This window comes from Pongo pygmaeus, chromosome 22 (assembly GCF_028885625.2).
Source record: "Pongo pygmaeus isolate AG05252 chromosome 22, NHGRI_mPonPyg2-v2.0_pri, whole genome shotgun sequence".
Lineage (NCBI taxonomy): Eukaryota > Metazoa > Chordata > Mammalia > Primates > Hominidae > Pongo > Pongo pygmaeus.
The window spans coordinates 46,500,486-46,522,381 of NC_072395.2; the positions used below are offsets into that span (position 1 = coordinate 46,500,486).

At 42.5% G+C, this 21,896-nt stretch overlaps 2 protein-coding genes across 8 annotated transcripts in view; one reads left to right on the forward strand and one right to left on the reverse strand.

Moving 5' to 3' along the window:
- CRYZL1 (crystallin zeta like 1) overlaps positions 1 to 20,114 on the reverse strand; it is a 51,424-nt gene extending 31,310 nt beyond the window's left edge. The window contains exons 1-5 of one of the 5 annotated variants that reach the window (XM_063659826.1): positions 19,928 to 20,008; positions 10,469 to 10,587; positions 9,741 to 9,812; positions 2,900 to 2,977; positions 215 to 287 (exon numbers count right to left, since the gene is read on the reverse strand). In XM_063659826.1, coding sequence (XP_063515896.1) covers positions 215 to 287; positions 2,900 to 2,977; positions 9,741 to 9,806 — 217 coding nt within the window. In that variant the 5' untranslated portion in view covers positions 9,807 to 9,812; positions 10,469 to 10,587; positions 19,928 to 20,008. Of the gene's footprint in view, positions 1 to 214; positions 288 to 2,899; positions 2,978 to 9,740; positions 9,813 to 10,468; positions 10,588 to 17,657; positions 17,801 to 19,927 lie in introns of all 5 variants that reach the window. The other 4 variants (XM_054468749.2, XM_054468750.2, XM_054468748.2 and 1 more) reach the window with 4 other exon arrangements.
- A 10-nt stretch (positions 20,115 to 20,124) lies between these two features.
- Positions 20,125 to 21,896, forward strand: part of ITSN1 (intersectin 1) — a 254,550-nt gene continuing 252,778 nt past the window's right edge. For all 3 annotated transcript variants that reach the window (XM_054468745.2, XM_054468746.2, XM_054468747.2), the window contains exon 1: positions 20,125 to 20,970. The gene's annotated coding sequence lies outside the window, so the exon portion shown is untranslated. The remainder of the gene's footprint in view (positions 20,971 to 21,896) is intronic.

Consider the following 21,896-nt stretch of genomic DNA (forward strand, 5'->3'; position numbering starts at 1 on the left):
TAAGGCTGTAGCTATGATCAGGCTGGGCAACACAGAGAGACGTTGTCTCTCAAAAAAATAAATAAATAAATAAATAAATATAAAAGGACATTTTCATATAATTAAATTTAAATTTGAGGCTGTATATAATTTTGTGTACCAGTAAACCAATTAGCTACATTTAATCTCTTTTACCTTAGAAAATAAATACATATACTCACATCTGTATACTTACCATCTAATACAATTCCAGCAATTTCTCTCCCAACAGGAAATAAATCCTTTTTCATCTTCATTTCTGCCAGAAGCTAAATCATGACAAAGGCAGTTAACATACTATTGTCAGAAGAAATCTTGGACTCTATTATATATGAGGAAAGCGAGAGTAAAAGTCAAATCACAGAAAGAGCAAATATGGTTCAAGTTTTGGAATTGAGACAAAGCAAATAACTTCACAAAATAGGTTTCTCTAAAGGGTAGGAAACCAAGAATTTACTGAGCCATTAGTTGATCTGCAGGACTTAGGAATGAATATTATTATTCAAATTACCATTAACATCCTTTGTTTAACCTCTTTACTCTGCCAGGTATGAAGGGAAATTATGGCCAAAACATTTCTCGGCTGGCTAAACACTATCAGTCATCTTATTCAGGTGAAGGGAGGGTAGTCTGGAGAGAAGACTGTTGAATAAGGGGGTGTGGCCAATGAGAACAAAGGGTTCTCCACTCCTATACCCTTTAAAATCACCTGAGTTCTCAAAAGCCTTGGGTTAGGGAGTGGGTGAGAAGTAGTGATGGATATTAACAGGTAATCTGCCATATAATTTCAGATTCATGGTGATTGGAGTTTCTTTTGGTTAAGGCTAAATTTTTAAGAGATTGGTATTTTATTAGATTGTGACCAAATTAACTATAAGTACTTGTCTTTTGAAGTAACAGGGTATACTGTGTTTAAGCCTGTGGTTTAAGCTCCTGGCACTTAACGCTACAGATGCTGAACGTATTTGTAGATACCATAATATTTTAGGAACAGTAAGTAAAAAGAAACTGAAATAATTCTCTTCTATATTTATTTTTCAATTTTCTGATCTCCTGTATTGTACACTCGATTGTCAGAAGTCTCTTTTTCAGTGTGGAACATTATACTTTTCTTAAGATGTTCATATGACATTCTTATAGAAGTGCTGGGTGTTTTACAGTATTTCTTTTCCATTTCTTTTTTCAGATGGAGTCTCGCTCTGTCGCCCAGGCTGGAGTGCAGTGGTGTGATCTCGGCTCACTGCAACCTCCGCCTCCCAGGTTCAAGCGATTCTCCTGCCTCAGCCTCCTGAGTAGCTGGGACTACAGGCACGTGCCACCATGCCCAGCTAATTTTTGTATTTTTAGTAGAGATGGGGTTTCACCATGTTGGCCAGGATGGTCTTGATCTCTTGACTTCGTGATCCACCTGCCTCGGCCTCCCAAAGTGCTGGGATTACAGGTGTGAGCCACTGTGCCTGGCCACAGTATTTCTTTTATGCATATTTGTATGGAGTTAAAACTATGGTTTTAGCAATTGCATCCTGGCTCCTTCACTTACCATAAGCATTTTCTTACATTACCCACACAGTTTTCCTAACCATTATGCTTAACAGATGTGCAATATTTCATTCAACTGATTTTACCATAATTTACTACTTATTTCTGTTAGACAAGGAGATTATTTCTTAGAGTTGGATTTTAACGGATTTTTCCATTTTAATAAAAACATCTGAAGACAGAAGTCTGTAGACAAGGTCTAGTACTAGTACTCCTGTGAAAAGACTTCAGGGGATCCCACTAATGCATTTCTCAAGTCATGCTCATGTTACAGAGTTGCCCAGTGAAAGCCTATCCTGGTCTGTAATTTCCTAAGTGTGACTTTATCAAAGAAGACTTTTAGGTTCCTAAAAATTATAGTGACATTATAATCCAATAAGTTACAGGTCATGTAAACTATGGCATTAATCCTAAAAAATAAAACAAAACAAGCAAAAAAACAGAGTAAATGGACCTGCTCAATTTATCATGGCACATTTAACCACAGTTTATTTACCACTGAAAACATTCTATGTATTTCATGGTTAATAATGAAAGATTACTGCAGGGTAATGTGAGGCAGAGATGTATGTTTATGAGAGAGCGACACAAAAAGAAATGACAAGAGAAATATGAACCATAACTAATAATATTAGTTAAATATCTAATTGGTAGCTAATAAACTGATTAGGTTTCTAGTTTCTATTTTATTATTTATTTCTTCCTTAATAATAGGCTTTGTTAATTATAAACTCTCAGTTTTTTGCAATGTAGAGTTTATAAAATATTATAAAATATTTACATTATTTCTATTTTCTTATAAAATATTTGTATTTTCATATAAAATACGTAACTTCAATCAGCCTAATAATGTCCCTTATATAGAAATATACAAAAGCACACTAAATTTTTTCCCCTAGCTGTTCTATTCTTCTAAAGATGGTAGGCTGGGCGCAGTGGCTCATGCCTGGAATCCCAGCACTTTGGGAGGCTGAGGCAGGTGGATCCCCTGAGGTCAGGAGTTTGAGACCAGCCTGGCCAACACAGCAAAACCCATTTTTACTAAAAAACATACAAAAATTAGCTGGGTGTGGTGGTGCGCTCCTGTGATCCTAGCTACTCGGGAGTCTGAGACAGGAGAATTGCTTGAACCCAGGAGGCAGAGGTTGCAGTGAGCTGAGATCGCACCACTGCACTCCAGCCTGGGCGACAAGAGCGAAACTCCGTCTCAAATAAAAAAATTAATAAAAATGAAGATGATAATAAATTCTTCACATTGAGAGGTCAGTTATCATTATATTTATACACTAAATACACTAAGGAACTCTCATTTTACTTTGCGCCATAATAAAAGAACAAATACCTTTGTATTTATCTGGCTCAGAGCACAAGCTTTAACTTGAAGTTTCACAAAGTTATCCTCTGTAACAGGAAGATTTTCCTAGAACCAAATGATAACAAAACAATACGTTATTTTACACATTCCTGTGAGAATATGTCTTTATGCTGTGAAAATTTTCACATGTAATTAAACAAAATTAAACAGACCCTAAATCTCACAGCTAATTTTAACAACTGTAAGCAATTATAGAATGTATATAATAAAAAAAATAAAGAAAATTTGGGGGTACAATTTTTAAAAAGCTTTTGGATACACATTTTTAAAAGTACTCAAATAACAATATGGATATATATGTAGACAATAAAGTTGGGATAACAAAGTAAAGCAGCAAATACTGTACTCCTTTATTTCAACCTAAATAATCTCAGAACATCAGATCTTCACATTTACAGGGATATCCTTAAACACATATACACATAATATATAACCTTTACTAATTTTTTTTTTTTTTTTTTTTTTGAGATGGAGTCTCGCTCTGTCACCCAGGCTGGAGTGCAGTGGCGCAATCTCGGCTCACTGCAAGCTCCGCCTTGCGGGTTCATGCCATTCTCCTGCCTCAGCCTCCAGAGTAGCTGGAACTACAGGCACTTGCCACCATGCCCGGCTAATTTTTTGTATTTTCAGTAGAGACGGGGTTTCACTGTGTTAGCCAGGATGGTCTCGATCTCCTGACCTTGTGATCCACCCGCCTCGGCCTCCCAAAATGCTGGGATTATAGGAGTGAGCCACCGCGCCCGGCAGGCCTTTACTAATTTTTAGAATTTCCTTTTTTTGTTGGTTTTGTTTTGAGACAGGGTCTCACTCTGTCTCCCAAGCTGGAATGCAGTGGCGCAATCACAGCTCACTGCAGCCTCGACCTCCAGGGCTTAAGTGATCCTCCTGCCTCAGCCTTCTGAGTAGCTGGGGGTTACAGGCATGCACCACCACACCCAGCTGATTTTTAATTTTTTTGTAGGGCTGGGGTATTGCTATGTTGCCCAGGCTGGTCTCTAAGTCCTGGGCTCAAGCAATCCTCATGCTTCAGCCTCCCAAAGTGCTGGGATTAAAAGCATAAGACATAGTGCTCAGCCCTTAAATTTTCTTAATGCTATAAGTGAAATTCTTTTTTAAAAATATAATTAAAAAAAATAGAGATGGTGTCTCACTGAGTTGCCCAGGTTGGTCTTGAGCTCCTGGGCTAAAGTGATCCTCCTGTCTTGGCCTTCCAAAGTGCTGGGATTACAGGTGTGAGCCACTGTGCCCAGCCAGTGAAATTCTTTTTTCATTTTTTTTGAGATAGAGTTTCTCTCTGTCACCCAGGCTGGAGTGCAGTGGCGCAATCTCAGCTCACTGCAACCTCTGCCTCCCGAGTTCAAGTGATTCTCCTGCCTCAGCCTCCTGAGTAGCTGGGATTACAGGCATGAGCCACTATGCCTGGCTAATTTGTTTTTTGTATTTTTAGTAGAAGATGGGGTTTCACCATGTTGGCCACGTTGGTCTTGAACTCCTGACCTCAAGTGATCTGCCTGCCTCGGCCTCCCAAAGTGCTGGGATTGCAGGCGTAAGCCACTGTGCCTGGCCAGCCAGTGGAATTCTTTAGCGTCCTTTATTCAACTCTTCCTTAACATGTGCCTTGGGCATTTCATCATGCCCCATGGGATTCTGGGGTCAACATATCAATGCAATTGAACCTAATTATCCCTCAGATTCCACTTCTAGATAGATATTCAAAGGCAAGGCCAGGCATGGGGGCTCACGCCTGTCATCCCAGCACTTTGGGAGGCTGAGGTAAGTGGATCACTTAAGGTCAGGAGTTTGAGACCAGCCTGGCCAACATGGTGAAACCTGGTCTCTACTAAAAATACAAAAAATAGCTGGGCATGGTTGCGCATGCCTGTAGTCCCAGGTACTTGGGAGGCTGAGACAGGAGAACCGCTTGAACCCAGGAGGTGGAGGTTTCATCGAGCTGATATTGTGCCACTGTACTCCAGCCTGGGTGATAGAGCGAGACCCTGTCTCAAAAAAAAAAAAAAAAAAAAAAAAAAAAAGAAAAAGAAAATAAAAGAAAAAGAAAAGAAATTCAAAGGCAAAAATAGTCCAAATTGAGACACTCAATGTCATCCACCTATATTACTAAATATAATATCACCTCCTCTAAACAACTGAACCTGGTACTAATAATTAAATCAGTCTCCTCTACCCGATATGCCCACAATTAGATGAAAAGCTGGCCAAGAATAGCCACTTATATAGCCCCTCCTGTGATGTATCAAAGGGATTACTGTGCTTTGTCACGAACACAATCTGAGAACATCTTTTTAAATCACAGTTTTGACAAAACTTGGTGATAATATGAAGATGTTCAATAATATTGGTGAGTTTGTGAATTTTACTCATGATTTTGTGAACCTGGAGATGTTTCTTCCCAAGAGCCAATCAACCCCTGACCCTCATCCTGATCAATGATAGAAGCCAAGCTGTCTGAAACACAGACTCCTGGCCTAATAGTTTTTGTTTTTTTGAGACAGGGTCTTGCTCTATCACCCAGGCTGGAGTGCTGTGGTGTGAACACGGCTCACTGTAGCCTTGACCTACACAGGTGGGTACCACCATGCCCAGCTAATTTTTTTGGTAGAAATAGGGGTCTCACTTTTTTGCCCAGGCTGGTCTTGAACTCCTGGGCTTAAGTGACCCTCCTGCCACAGCCTCCCAAAGTGCTGGGATTACAGGCGTGTGCCACTGTGCCTGGCCTAAATGTTTTAGGAGTTAGTGACAGACGAGAGAAAACTGGATTGTGTTCACGATCAAAACTCTCATAATTATTATGAAATACTGATTTACATATAACACGTACTTTTAATCCCTAAATTTACGGAAGAATGATTTTGGCTTGCCACAAATCTTTCTAATAATCACCAATACTGTATATGAAAATTCTACTATCTATGCTTAAAGTAATAAAAAACTTGGTGATAATATGAATATGAGTGATCATTTAAAACGTAGTAAATCAGGTAACTTTGGCACTTTCTGAAATGTGTATGGAAAATAATATTTTTCTACCTCTTCCATTTCACATATGAGACACGGTCCTTTTTTTTTTTTTTTTTTTTTTTGAGACTGAGTCTCGCTCTCCTGCCCTGGCTGGAGTGCAGTGGCATGATCTCCGCTTACTACAAGCTCCGCCTCCCGGGTTCATGCCATTCTCCTGCCTCAGCCTCCTGAGTAGCTGGGACTACAGGCACATGCCACCATGCCTGGCTAATTTTTTGTATTTTTAGTAGAGACAGGGTTTCACCGTGTTAGCCAGGATGGTCTCGATCTCCTGACCTCATGATCTGCCTGCCTTGGCCTTTCAAAGTGCTGGGATTATAGGCGTAAGCCACGGCGCCTGGCCGAGATAAGGTCTTTTCTGAAACATGGCTACTTTCTGGAAACTTGCATTATTGTGGTATTCAGAATACACTGGGTTACGTTAGCAACATGTAAAACTATTAAGTTTGTTCTGTCTTCCTAATACCTTTTACACTACCACCCTGAGGGACTAAAAACTCTTTTGCAGCAATTCTTTTAAAAATATTTTTCAAAGTAAGGTAGTGTAATGCCTCCAGCTTTATTCTTTTGGTCAAGATGGCTTTGGCTATTCAGAGTCTTTTGTGGTTCCATATGATTTTTAGGATTATTTTTCTATTTCTGTGAATAATGCCACTGGCATTTTGATAGGCATTGAATTGAGTCTGTAGAGGGCTTTGGGTAGCATGGACATTTTAACAATATTAATTCTTCCATTTTAATGGACACAGACTATCTTTCCACTTATTACTGTTCTCTTCAATTTCTTCCATCAATATTTATAGTTTTCATCATAGAGATATTTCACCTCCTTGGTTAAATTTATGCCTGGGCATTTTATTTTTTATAGCTATTATAAATGGGGTTGCCTTCTTAATTTCTTTCTTTTTTTTTTTTTGAGACAAGTCTTGCTCTGTCACCCAGACTGGGGTGCAGTGTCAAGATCACGGCGCACTGCAGCCTTGACCTCCTGGGCTCAAGTGATCCTTCCGCCTTAGCCTCCCAAGTAGCTGGGACTACAGGTGTCAGCCAGCATGCCTGGTTAACTCAAAAAAAATTTTTTTTTTGTAGAGACAGTGTCTCCCTATGTTGCCCAGGCTGACCTTGAACTCCTGGGCTCAAGTGATCTTCCACCCTTGGTCTCCCAAAGTGCTGGGATTATAGGCACCTGGCCTTTTAATTTCTTTTTTAGACAGTTTGCTGTTGGTACAGAGAACTACTACTCGGCCGGGTGTGGTGGCTCACGCCTATGATTCCAGCACTTTGGGAGGCTGAGGTCGGAGGATAGCTTGAGCCCAGGAATTCGAGAACAGCCTGGGCAATGTGGCGAAACCTGCCTCTACCAAAGAAAAAAAAAGTTAGTCGGACAGGCATGGTGGCACATGCCTGTAGTCTCAGTTACTCAGGAAGCTGAGGTGGGAGCTGATGCTGGGGGAGGTTGCAGTGAGCCCAGATTGCACCACTGTATTCCAGTGTGGGTGACGGCGCAAGACCCTATCTCAAAAAACAACAACAACAACAACAAAGAACTGCTACTGATTTTTTTTTTCTTTTGGAGATGGAGTCTTGCTCTGTTGACCAGGCTGTAGTGCAGTGGCACAATCTTGGCTCACTACCACCTCTGCCTCTCGGGTTCAAGCAATGCTCCTGCCTCAGCCTCCTGAGTAGCTGGGACTAGAGGCGCACACCACCACACCTGGCTAATTTTTTGTATTTTTAGTAGAGATGGGGTTTCACCGTGTTGCCCAGGCTGGTCTTGAACTCTTGAGCTCAGGCAAGCCACCCACCTTGGCCTCCCAAAGTGCTGGGATTACAAGCGTGAGCCACCGTGCCCGGCCTCCTACTGATTTTTTATTTTGTATCCTGTAACTTTACTGAATTCATTAATTAGTTCTAACTGGTTTTTGGTGGAGTCTGTAGGGTTTTCTATATATAAGATCATGTCATCTGCAAACAGGGATGGTTTGACTTTCTTCTTTCCAATTCGAATGCTCTTTCTTTCTTTCTCTTGCCTAATTGCTCTGGCTAGGACTTCTAGTATTATGTTGAATAGAAGTAGTGAAAGTGGGCATCCTTGTCTTGTTCCAGATTTTAGAGGAAAAGCTTCCAACTTTTTCCTGTTCAGTATGATGTTAGCTGCAGGTTTGTTATACATGGCTTTTATTATATTGACGTATATTCATTCTATGCCTAATTTATGTAGGATTTTTATCATGAAGCGATGTTACGTTTTATTATATGGTTTTTATGTATCTATTGAGATGATCAGAGGGTTTATGTCCTTCATTCTGTTAATGTGATGTATCACATTTATTGATTTGCTTATGTTGAACTATCCTTGCATCCCTGGGATGAATACCACTCGATCATGGCCGTCAGGGAAATAGATATCAAAACCACAAGAAGATATCCCCTCTTAGAATGGCTATTATCAAAAAGACAACAAGTAACAAATGCTGGTAAGGATGTGGAGAATGGGAACTCTTATACACCATTGGTGGTCATGTAAATTAGTATAGCCATTATGGACAAAAATATGAATATTCCTCAAAAAATTAAAAATAGAACTACCAGGCTGGGCGCAGCAGCTCATGCCTATAATCCTAGCACTTTGGGAGGCCGAGGTGAGCAGATCACCTGAGGTCAGGGGTTTGAGACCAGCCTGGCCACGGCAAAACCCCGCCTCTACTAAAAATACAAAAATTAGTCAGGCTTGATGGTGCGTGCCTGTAATCCCAGCTACTCAGGAGGCTGAGGTAGGAGAATCACTTGAACCTGGGAGGCAGAGGTTTTAGTGAGGTGGGATGGCACCACTGCCCTCCAGCCTGGGCAACAGAGTGAGACTCTGTCTCAATTAAAAAAAAAAAAAGAACTAGCATTTAATCCAACAATCCCTCTCCTGGGTATACATACATCCAAAGGAAATGAAAGCAATATGTCAAAGTGATATCTGTACCTCCATGTTTACTGCAGCACTATTCACAATAGCAAAGATATGGAATCAACCTAAGCGTCCATCAACAAATGAATGGATAAAGAAAGTGTGGTATATATACACAACAGAATACTATTCAGCCATAAAAAGAGCAAAATCCTGTCATTTGTGAAAATATGGATGAATCTTGAGAACATTGTGTTAAGTGAAATAAGCTAAGCACAGAATGACAAATATTACATGATCTCACTCAAATATGGAATCTAAGAAAGTTGACTGCATAGACGTAGAGAGTCCAATAATGGTTATTAGAGGCTGGGGAGATTAAAGGGGTGGGAGCTGGGGACAGAGGTTGGTCAACAGGTACAAAGTTACAGGTAGATGGAAGGAATAGGTTCTGGTGTTCTATTGTACAGCAGGGTGACTATAGTTAACAATGTATTACATATTTCAAAATAGCTAGAAGAGAGGATTTTAAAAGACACAACAAAATGGCAAGTATTTCACTGATGGATATGCTAATTACCCTGATTTGATCATTACATAATTTATACATGAATCAAAACATCACATGGTACCCCATAAATATGTACAATTACGTGTCAATTAAAAACAAAATAAAACTTAAAAAGTAGTTAAACTACAATATGAACCACCATTTTCACATAAAATTTAAAGGAAAGTACTGTAATTTGAGGAGTTTCATTTAAGTAATTTTTGTTCATTAAGTCTCACTGAAAATAACGTCCTTTAAAAGTGGGTTTATTGCATATAAAAATACACTAACTACTTTAATGATTAAACATTTTTTCTTACCTTTTCTTGAAATACAAATGTTATTTCTTCATCTGTGGAACTCTGTTGGAAATATAAGCCTTTCATAGTCACCTAAAAATAAATATATATACATGAAATAAAATAACAAGTCTTCCAGACTAAATGTAAGCAAAAATGGAAAAACAGTGCTGGCAAAGGATAAAATGACAACTACAAATGTAGTTTTCAAATAAGTAAATTTAGAAAATCTTTCACAAAGTGATCAAATAAGAAAATATGCAACACTCTCTGGGCACCTGTCTTACTGAGAATGGGTTTACAGTTCAACCTTTTACTACAAAGGCAAACATGCTTCATTTTACTTTCCTATACAATAAAAAAGATTACTTAAAAGAAGCCTTATGACGGCCAGAGAAACTCAATTTTATTTACCTTTTATTAAATTTTCCTTTAGTTACCGTTTATCAAAGGCTTTTGAAATCTTAAAGATCATTAAAAAGGAGAAAGTGAACAGCCAAGACACTGGTTGAAAACTGTGGCCCTAATTCTTCTGTATCAGTCTATAAACCATTTAATGGAAGCATTTAAACCTATAGCCGGGCGCAGTGGCTCACACCTGTAATCCCAGCACTTTGGGAGGCCAAGGCGGGCAGATCATCTGAGGTCAGGAGTTCGAGACCAGCCTGACCAACATGGAGAAACCCCATCTCTACTAAAAAAAAAAAAAAAATTAAAAAAAAAAATTAGCCAGATGTGGTGGTGCGCACCTGTAATCCTAGCTACTCAGGAGGCTGAGACAGGAGACCCGCTTGAACCTGGGAGGCAGAGGTTGCGGTGAGCCGAGATCGCGCCATTGCACTTCAGCCTGGGCAACAAGAGCGAAACTCTGTCTCAAAAAATAATAAAATAAAATAAATAAACTTATATTCTGTGAACTTTTTTTTTTTTAGACAGAGTCTCGCCCTGTTGCCCAGGCTGGAGTGCAGTGGCATGATCTTGGCTCACTGCAACCTCCGTTTCCCAGGTTCAAGCGATCCTCCTGCCTCAGCCCCCCAGTAGCTGGGATTACAGGCACGCGCCACCATGCCTGGCTAAATTTTGTACTTTTAGTACAGATGGGGTTTCACCATGTTGGCCAGGCTGGTCTCGAACTCCTGATCTTAGGTGATCCACCTGCCTCGGCCTCCCAAAGTGCTGGGATTACAGGCATGAGCCACCGCGCCCAGCTCTGTGAACTTCTTGAGGCATCTCTAAAGGTTCCACAATTGTTTCTTTAATTTTCAGAGTAATTATGTGGTAAGACTATTTTTTATGCAAATTTTACAGAAGTATAAAATATAGAAAAGTACACAAATCCTTGAAGCGCGTAACTTGTTGAATTTTACAGTGTGAATATGCCCACATCATGGCAGGAGACACATCATCGTACACCTCCAGAAGTTCCCTGTGTCCCCTTCTCCTCCTAAGGAGACCCAATATCCTAAATTTTAACAGCACAGATTAGTTTTGTCTGCTTTTGAACTTTATATAAATAAAATTATACTCTTTAATGTCTGTTTTCTTTCTTTCTATATTAGGTTTGTGAGTCTCACTCATGTGGTTACTTGTAGTTGTATTCCATTCATTCATATTGCTACATAGTACTCCACTGTATAAACAAATTGCTATTTATCCATTCCACTATAGACAGACACTTGAATTGTTTCCAGTTTGGGGCTCTTATGAATTGTTCTGTTAAAAACATTCTTGTATATACTTTTTGGTGAAAGTACTATTATTTCGTTTATTCTGTGATTGAGGAAAGTGAGTCTTAGCTTAAAGCACGTAGTTGGTGTCTCATAGCACCAGCTGGGCCAGAACTGGGAAATAAACTAGGTGCTACTTCTTCCAAAGTCATTACTCCTAACCATGGCATTTAATGGTTTCCTACAGAGCTGCTAACATTAGATGTATCAGTTAAAGTTGAGTACTTTTTTTTTTTGCAACGGAGTCTTGCTCTGTCGTCAGGCTGGAGGGCGCAGTCTCGGCTCACTGCAACCTCTGTCTTACAGGTTCAAGCGATTCTCCTGCCTCAGCCACCCGAGTAGTTGGGACTATAGGCACGCGCCACCACACCCGGCTAGTTTTTGTATTTTTAGTAGAGATGGGGTTTCACCATGTTGGCCAAGATGGTCTTGATCTCCTGACCTTGTGATCCGCCTGCCTCGGCCTCCCAAAGTGCTGGGATTACAGGCATGAGCCACTACACCCAGCCTAAAGTGGAATACTTTTAAGATAATTATTAAGTACCTATTGATAGTTCTGGCTACATAATTTGCAGAGCCTAGTGCAAACTGGAAATGTGGGAAGCCTTGTCTAGAAATTATTAGAATTTCAAGATAGCAGAGCATGAAATCAAGCAAAAGTCTCTTCTGAATCTGAGGTCAGTGAGACTGCATAGGCCATATGTCCATAAAGCCAGCCCTCTGTGTTGAATGTTAGTGGATCTACTTGGATCCAAATACGTAAAGAGTTTTTACAGAGTGTAGTTGAGCAATGGTTGTTGGTTTCTCGGACGTGATAATCAAATGCTGGAACTAACAGAAATGAATACACATTCAAGATATATAGAGAAATTATGTATGTAGCACATATCAATGAAGTATATAAAAGCAGGATTAAGCTAGGTTAAATGATTAATTCTAACCCTATGGTTGCAGAAGGTCTTTGTGTCAATGTTTTTGTTTGGGGGCTGGGAAGAACCTAAGCATGGATACAACATTTACGTATGCCCTCCAGCATTAAATCTAACCTCCTTTGAAGGCTCTCTAAAATGCATACTCACTCTCCCTACTCTACCTTAGTGCTTCCACAATGTCCAAGTACATACCCTCTGTCTATCTAGTTAGTATGACTTTACATCATATGGTTACCCCGTCTCAGAGCTTCTAGGCATGGCCTGTTCTCTGACAGAATGCTGTAATTTACAGATTCTGCTAAGTAAATAAAGTTCAAGTTCTACCCCCTCTCTGGAATCATTCCCGGTGACATTCATTCCATTTGATCCATGCTTCCCGATTTCATTACACACTAACGAAACCTTGCTTTATTTATTTACTAACTAGCGGGCTTTCCCAACCATTGCCTGGGAAATATATCCATTATTATTAAATAATAAAAAAAAAAAACTCTGTTCCTACTCAGTCTGGAGTTACTAGAACTGCCTTTTTGAGAAGTGGAACAATTACTTATCAATGCCTTGATTTCAAAGCATCTTGCTTTGTGATACTGGAAGCTACTGTTTTCTCTGCCCATTGAATCTTGGAATATATGGCATGTCTCCCAGATAAGCAGTCACATGGACCTTAGACTGTGCCCCAATTTCAAAGATCCTGGAAGATAACTGCTTGTTTGTACCCCTAGTATCCCTTAAAACAAATTATATATACATATATATACACACACATATATAATAATGGCAATATTTTTAGTCACATCATCCTAGTTTCTCTAAATTAGGTGAAAATTGCCCTGGTTGGTGTAAAAAAGTAATGTTCAGTTGGTCCAATTGAGAATTGTATGGGAACAAAAATATCCTTAAAATTACAAAGTAAAGAAAGAGAGGTGTTTTTACAAAAGTAGCCAGAAGAAAACTGAGGAAATATTTGTTTTGAAAGCCCAAAAAAAGAACACTGAGTTCCTAGTACTAGGAAAACGGTAGAATGGATGGTATTCAAGGCCCACATGGCTTCCTAGGCAGATTAAATAAAACAGTCTATTATGTAACAAAATTTTATTTCATTTTATTTTTTGTTTTTTGTCTCACACTCTGCCAAGTCTCATGTTATTTAATAAAATTTGTATTGACTTAAAATACATTGGCACATAGGACATAAAAGTATTAAACTTTTTTTTCTTTTTTTTTTTTTGAGACAGAGTCTCGCTCTGTTGCCCAGGCTGGAGTGCAATGGCGCGATCTCCGCTCACTGCAAGCTCTGCCTCCTGGGTTCACGCCATTCTCCTGCCTCAGCCTCCGGAGTAGCTGGGACTACAGGCGCCCGCCACCACACCTGGCTAAATTTTTTTTGTATTTTTTAGTAGAGACGGGGTTTCACCGTGTTAGCCAGGATGGTCTTGATCTGACCTTGTGATCCGCCTGCCTCGGCCTCCCAAAGTGCTGGGATTACAGGCGTGAGCCACTGCGCCCGGCCATAAAAGTATTAAACATTTTATAAAATAACAATATAAATTAAAATATATAGGCCGGGCACGGTGGCTCATGCCTGTAACCAGAACTTTGGGAGACCGAGGCGGGTGGATCATGAGGTCAATAGACTGAGACCATCCTGGCCAAGATGGTGAAATCCCGTCTCTACTAAAAATACAAAAATTAGCTGGGCGTGGTGACGTATGCCTGTAGTCCCAGCTACTTGGGAGGCTGAGGCAGGAGAATCGCTTGAATCTGGGAGGTGGAGGTTGCAGTGAACTGAGATCGTGCCACTGCACTCCAGCCTGGCAACAGAGCGAGACTTCATCTCAAAAATAAATAAATGAACAAATAAACAAAATATATAATATGACATTTCTAAAAGTCATGTAACTTCAAAATTATAAGTTCTACTATAAATTTTACTATATCAAAAAAGTATGATATAAAACTTTTTGCCCAGAGTGGTGGCTCACACCTGTCATCCCAACAATTTGGGAGGAGGCTGGGGTAGGAGGACTGCTTCAGCCCAGGATTTCCACAGCCTGGGCAACAAAGCAAGACCCTGTCTCTTAAAATAGAATAAATAAACAAATAAGCCTGGCGTAGTGGTGCTCACCTGTAGTTCTATCTAGGCATTGGAGGCTGCTTTGAGCTATAATCAACACTGCACTCCAGCCCGGACAACAGAGTGAAATCCTGTCTCTTAAACATATAAAACGTTTAAATTACAATAAACCTGTTTGAAAATGTAGGCTGATATAGCCTGTGAAAAGCATAGAAATTTTATATTTTTACAGGTATATCAGAATTTTAAAATGTTTGAATTAATCCACAAACTGAGGATTATGTTAGTAATACTATAAATTTTTATATTGGCCATACAGTAAACTTGGAGAAACAAAAATTAAGAAGATAATACCAATTTAGAATAATTTTTAGCAAAAGCAGAACGAGAACTTTGCATAAATTAAACACCTGACTACAAACACTTCAAGAAAGTAGTTAATAAAAATACTGATCTGTTAAGGGATTTCTAAAAAATCAATGGGAAGTAGTTTCAAATGGTTTCATCCTTCTTATAATAGCAACATGAACTCCACTTGCTCCTCTGTTACACTCAATCCCCCAAGAAGCTCATCTATTCTTTTTTTTTTTTTTAAGACAGTTTCGCTCTGTCGCCCAGTCTGGAGTGCAGTGGCGTGATCTCGGCTCGCTGCAAGCTCCGCCTCCTGGGTTCACGTCATTCTCCTGCCTCAGCTTCCCGAGTAGCTGGGACTACAGGCGCCCGCCACCGCGCCCGCCTAATTTTTTGTATAAAACTCATCTATTCTTAATTGTAAATAAAACCTCTACAAATCATTCCTTACCTACACTTTCAGGCCAAAAGTGTTTTGAGCATCAGACCAACTTCAAATTCAACAGACACAAAGCTGGACTCATCTTTCCCCCAAACGAGATTTTGTTGTACTCTCTAGTCATCAAGAATACCTTAGATCGCCGGGCGCGGTGGCTCACGCCTGTAATCCCAGGGTTTTGGGAGGCCGAGGCGGGCGGATCACGAAGTCAGGAGATGGAGACTATCCTGGCTAACACGGTGAAACCCCATCTCTACTAAAAATACAAAAAATTAGCCGGGCGTGGTGACGGGCGCCTGTAGTCCCAGCTACTTGGGAGGCTGAGAAGGGAGAATGGCGTGAACCTGGGAGGCGGAGCTTGCAGTGAGCCGAGATGGCGCCACTGCACTCCAGCCTGGGCGACAGAGCGAGACGCCGCCTCAAAACAAAAACAAAAACAAAAACAAAAAACCTTAGATCCATCCCATCACCTTCACACTGGTGATGTGCGAACACCTCAATGCCTGAGGCTTGGGCTGTGGCGATAGGCTGCCAAATGCTTTCAATACTCTCCCTCATTCAACTCATCTATTCCCCTATGGCTAATTTAATTCCTGAAAGTCCAAACTCCTCTTCTTACATGCTCAAATTTTTATTATTCCCCAACACAAACTTTATAATACTATGGCCACTTCAGGCTCAGAGTTCGGTTATAATGTTTCTAACCTACCTTCATTTTTAAGGAAAGCAAAGATATATATAAACAGCTACACAAGAGAAAAACACACACACACACACACACACACACACACACACACACACATATATATATATATATATATATACACATACATATAAACAGCTAGACAAGAGAAAAACAGATGAAGTCAACTCTGAAATGTGGCCCTGTATGCTCAACCTGGTCACCATGCCAGGCTCTCTCGGGCAGTTTGAGTATCAAACACCCTATTCCCCATCCATCGTTGGGACCTGTGCATAGCATTATAATACTAGCTGGATTGTTAGGGGGAAATCTTCAGTTATATTTTGATCATTTGGGAAAAGGTGAATTAATGTTAAGTTTTAACAATGTTCACATTAATCTGTGAGACTTTTTGTACATATCCACACATTGGAAAAAGAAATATGCCCAAATATTTGATTAAAAAGAATACAGTCACCATAATCAAAGCAACTAGCTGGAGGTTTGGCTCAAATATTATATTCTGCAGGCTGTGGAGGATGGTAGTCCTAACGGGTCAGGTCTGCTTTCTTTCTTTTTTTTTTTTTTTTTGATAGGGAGTTTTGCCCTGTCACCCAGGCTGGAGTGCAGCCGCACAATCTTGGCTCACTGCAACCTCCGCCTCCCGGCTTCAAGTGATTCTCCTGCCCCAGCCTCCCGAGTAGCTGGGATTACAGGCGCACGCTACCACACCCAGCTAATTTTTTTGTATCTTTAGTAGAGATGGGGTTTCACCATGTTGGCCAGGTTGGTCTCGAACTCCTGACCTTGTGATCCACCCGCCTCGGCCTCCCAAAATGCTGGGATTACAGGCGTAAGCCACCGCACCTGGCCTGCTTCTTAAAGAGGGTGGTGAATGCATGGTTATAACAGTTGAGGATATCTCTACATGGTATAGTCAACAGTTTCTAGAAATATGTATATTCAAAGGACACTCTGCACTAGCAATGAGTCCACAGGTGTTTTGGGTGTTTTGCTGTGCAAAACTGCAGTGCTCTTCTGTGCCTGTTATTATATAAGGTGGGCACAGAAGGTACTGTGACAGTGGCTTATATCTGGCTAAACCTTGTAAAGTAATTCCAGCTGATAATATAAGAACTTTAGGCATTATAACTTAAAACTAAATGGAAAATGCGTAACATTAGATGGTCCCTATCACTAGAGGGACTGAAACAGAGGCTGGGTACATATTACACGGGCTTCATAAAGGAGATTCCAGAGTCAACTGAGTGGGACAGGTGGATCAAATGACCATTTAGTTCTCTTCTAATTGTGACAATCTTGATAAATATTATCAAGGCATATTCGATTGAATTTATACATGTGTGGCATAATCTCTACATCTTATGCAACTTGAGATCTAAAGATAGATAAAGGAGCAGAAAAGGAAAATTGTTTCTTTTTTGCCTATCTAGTACAGTGGCTCTCAACAAAGAACTCTTCTGGATCTCAAAAGAATTTTTGATGACCTCCCCACCTCCATGAGGGATTTATTTTATTATCTGTTGATTTTCAGATGGCATTTTCACTTAAGAGTCTAGGGTTTCTTACATGACCAGTGCCCCACCCATATCTCTGGGGGTTGGAGACGTGGGATGGTCATTATCCCAAAGATCTGAAAATCTCTGATCCAGTTACTATTTAATATAGGTCTATGTAATATAATATGATCCAGAACAACAGAAACTTACCTTTCATTTATATTTTTGAATGAGCATCTTATTTTCCTATATTGTACTACTGGGGAACAAGGGAGCGAACGGTGTGATGAATGAGTCTTCCCTTTATAAGCTGGCTTAATCATGTGACTCCGGGACAATGCAGGTGGAGGTCCCTGGTGATGAGAATAACTAACTGAGAGATCCTCCCAAAACTCTACCACACCAGTTACTCGCTCCCCTCCAATCCATTTAACTGACTTTCTTTTCCACCTACTAACATTATTGAAGTCTGTAAATGCTTAATTTTCCAGTTCACTGGAGGATTGTAGAGAAACCACTTCTTGCTTCAAATGAAAAATATGAATTGTAATTTTGATTAAATATTTACTAACTGAAAAATCAAGAGAAAATAATTTTCATGTCTTTACTATGCATAAAATGGAAGACTTTTTTTGGTAAAATACCATATTTTAGCATATGTAGATATGTGTATTTTTTTTCTTTTTGAGACAGTGTCTCAATCTGTTGCCCAGGCTGGAGTGCAGTGGTCGTGATCTTGGCTCACTGTAACCTCCGCCTCCCGGATTCAAGCAATTCTCCTGCCTCAGCCTCCTGAGTAGCTGGAATTACAGGCGTGCACCACCATGCCCAGCTAATTTTTGTATTTTTAGTAGACACGGGGTTTCACCATGTTGGCCAGGCTGGTCTCGAACTCCTGGCCTCAAGTGATCCGCCCGCCTCGGCCTCCCAAAGTGCTGGGATTACAGGCGTGAGCCACCACGCTCGGCCAATATGTGTATTTTTGCTCTTCTGCTCATAAAACTCTCCTGAGCTCAATGTAGTTCATTGGGTCTACAAAAAGAGCATAGTTATCTTAGAAATATTTCATTGCACAAGGCTGGCAGCTTGATCTGGTATGGGGAACTACCTCAGTTTCAAATCTAAACGTCTTATCCCCTGCTGTAAGCTGGAACAGAAGCATCAATAAGGGAAATTAGTGATAAAAGGCTGTAATTATACACTGCAGTGGCTGCTGGATCTGATTTAGAAGTCATAACTGACCCGAGTTTGAATCCTGGCTTTCCTACTTATTAGTGGTATGACTTTGGGCTACTTAATTTTAACCTTTCTGGGCCTGAGATCCCATATCTTAGATAATAATAGCAGTTATCTCAAAGGGTTGCCATAACGATTAAATAATACATGCAAAGCACTCAGCACAACATCATACTTTCAGAAATATTGGCTATTTTGACTATTATTTCTGTAAATTGGGCACATCTCAATTACAGAGAATCTCTAAAGTATTTCTGAATCCCATCTCATAGAGTTGCAAAGGGTTTGGTCAATGCAACCTTATTTTTCACACCTTTTAATTTCTGCAGAAGGCTACTGTAGCAGCCACTAGCACAGGTGGCTATTGAGCACTCCAACTGTGTCTAGTAGGAATTGAAATGCGCTGTAAGTGGAAAATACACATCAGATTTTGAAGATTTAATACGAAGAAAAGAACGTAAAATCTCAATTTTTAAATATTTGATCAAGCGTTGAAATGATAATGTCTCAGATATACTAGGCTAAATGAAACATATAATTAAACTTAATTTCACGTGTTTCTTTTCACTTTTTAAATGTAGTTACCCCAAAATTTAAAATGACATAAGGGACTCGCATTATATTTGTACTGGACACAGTTCAGGTAAAACCTTTCTACTCATAACATGGACAGCAGCACCTGGGAGCTTCTTAGAAACGCAAATGTTTGGCCCCGACCCAGACCTATCCCAAGGCGATGCTTACATCTCGCTCCAGATGATTCCGCTGCTTAACATAATGAAGAGGGCCGATCTGGCTCAACAGCCACTTACAGTGAATAACTACTAACTGCTTTCTGAAAACAGCAAAGTGATGAGGCAGAAAGAAGTGGCTGAGAAGAAGTAACAGAAAGAAAAAGACACGCAAATTCTAGGAACAACAAGCAGAGGAGAAAAACCCAACCTGGGAGATTAAGTGGAAGGGCACTCCCCGAACTCTGCCTCCATAAAATTAGAGGGAGATGCAAACTGAGATAAGACCTACAATCAAAACCCGTCAAGGTCCAGGAAACTGTCCCTCAAATCTAGTCTTACCCACCCCTCAGCGGCCTCAGCTAAGCTAGGCCCGGGCCCGAACAAGACCCAGGTTAGGGTTCAACGCAAACCACCATCCTCCCCAGGGCTGCACGGTTCCGTGGGGCATCTCTCCACCTTTCGCTTAAAGTCCCGTTTCCCAAGACACAGGACGCGTTTCCCGGGGCTCACCTGCCTCTGAGCCGCCCCAACGGCCTGCACCTTCACCACCGCCACCTTCCAGTCCTTCGGCAGAGAGCCCGCCCCCTGCTCCCATTGGTCAGGCCGCTCGTCACTCCTGAAGGGCGGGGTCGGACTCGCGAGGCTGTCGAGAACGCCATGGCAACCGGTCTCGGAACTACAACTCCCGTCATGTTCCGCTTGGGGGCGGAGAAGGAGGCGAGGCACCGCCCCAAGGACTACCAATAAATGGGCGAAGTTGAAATCGCCTGGATGGGGTCCGTTTTATGCAAATTCTAGCCGAAGACCACACCCTTCCTCATTCCAACCATAGGCCCGGCCAACCCCTTTGGGTTGTGCTTCGCCTCCTTTTTCCTTTCCACATTATTCTCTCCTTTAAAACCTCCAATAACTAAGTCAATTAAGTGCATCCTATCTAGTGTCTCTCACGGCAACGAGCAGATGCACCGAAATCGTGCAACAAAATCTCCATAAACCACGATAGACAACCTCAGAGCATAAATCTCCGGTTACGCCTACGTGGGGAGGAGGGAGAGAGTGCTAATCCTGCCCCCACACAGCTCCTGCTGATTGGCTCATTCGGCTTGTCACTCTGTTGTCTTACATTTCTTTGGCTCACCCTCCTGGGGTTCGCACAGTGGGCGGGGCCAGCGGTAGGGGGCGGTGAGAAGGTGCGGGCCCCTTCTTCCGATTGGCAGGCGGTTTCCCCACCCACTTATGGGCGGAGATGGATGGTGGATGGTGGATGGGGGGCGGGGGAGGCAGCGGAGGGAGATGAGGAGATAGGCGGGAGCGAGGGAGCGAGGGAGGGAGCGAAGGAGGTAGAGAGGAGTGGAGGCGCCAGGGGAGGGAGCACAGCTTGGTTGCTCCGTAGTACGGCGGCTCGCGAGGAAGAATCCCGAGCGGGCTCCGGGACGGACAGAGAGGCGGGCGGGGATGGTGTGCGGGGTTGCGGCTCCTGCGTCCCTCCCCGCGGCGCGTGAGCGGCACTGATTTGTCCCTCGGGCGGCAGCGCGGACCCGCCCGGAGATGAGGTGAGGAGAGGGCTGCACGGCGGCGGCCTGGACCGCGGGCGGCTGCGGCGGGGGCGGGGGTCGGCGCGGGGGTCGGCGCGATGGCTGCCCGGGGCATCCGTCCCGTGCCCGGCGCTTGTCTCCCCGTCCGCCCATAGCCCCTCGCCGCGCGCCCGAGAGACGGCAGCGGCTGCTCCTCTGCCTCGTCCTTCCAGTCCTCGGGGGCGGCGGCGGGGTGGCGGGCGGACCCGCACTGGGAGGCCGGGGGCCGCGGTGGGCCGTGGGGTGGCGGCCGCCGGACGGGCGTGGGGATGAATGGGCGCCGCGGTCCCGCCGCCTAGCGGGCTCCCTCCTCTCGCGGGGACCCCGGGCGGCCGCTCCTTCCCGAGCTGACCTCCCTGCCCTCGGCCGCCGGCGAGGGGTGGCCGGGCCTCGCTTCCCGCCGGCCTCCCGGGGACCCGCGCTGGCGGGAGCGGCGCCGCCTCTGCCTGGAGCCCCGGCTCCTTCCTCGGCCCCTCGCTCGCGAGCCTGCAGAATCCTGGGTCAGTGAAGGGCAGGCAATGCCGTTCGGCCCCAGGGCGCGCCGCAGGGCCGCCTCTGAAGGCATTTAAAGGAGAGCGGCTTCCGCGCCCTGTGAGCGCGTCTCCGGGTCCGCCGCGTCCCTTCCCTTCTTACGCACCGACAAGGTTTTGTGGTGTGGACCCAAGGCACAATTGCAGTCCCTTGCTTGCACGAGGGAATGCAATCAGAATTCCCAAAAAAAGGAAACCGGCGAGAAATCGGCCGCACCTTCCTGCGCTTCTGCTTGCCTTGGGATTAGAAAACAACTTCGGAGATTACATTTCCTATGGGCAATCTTTTGTTGTGATTCAGACTCAAGAAGGCTTTGCTTTGGAAGAAATAGATTAGCGGCTTCTCTGTGGAGTTGGAGGCTATAGAGATTTTTA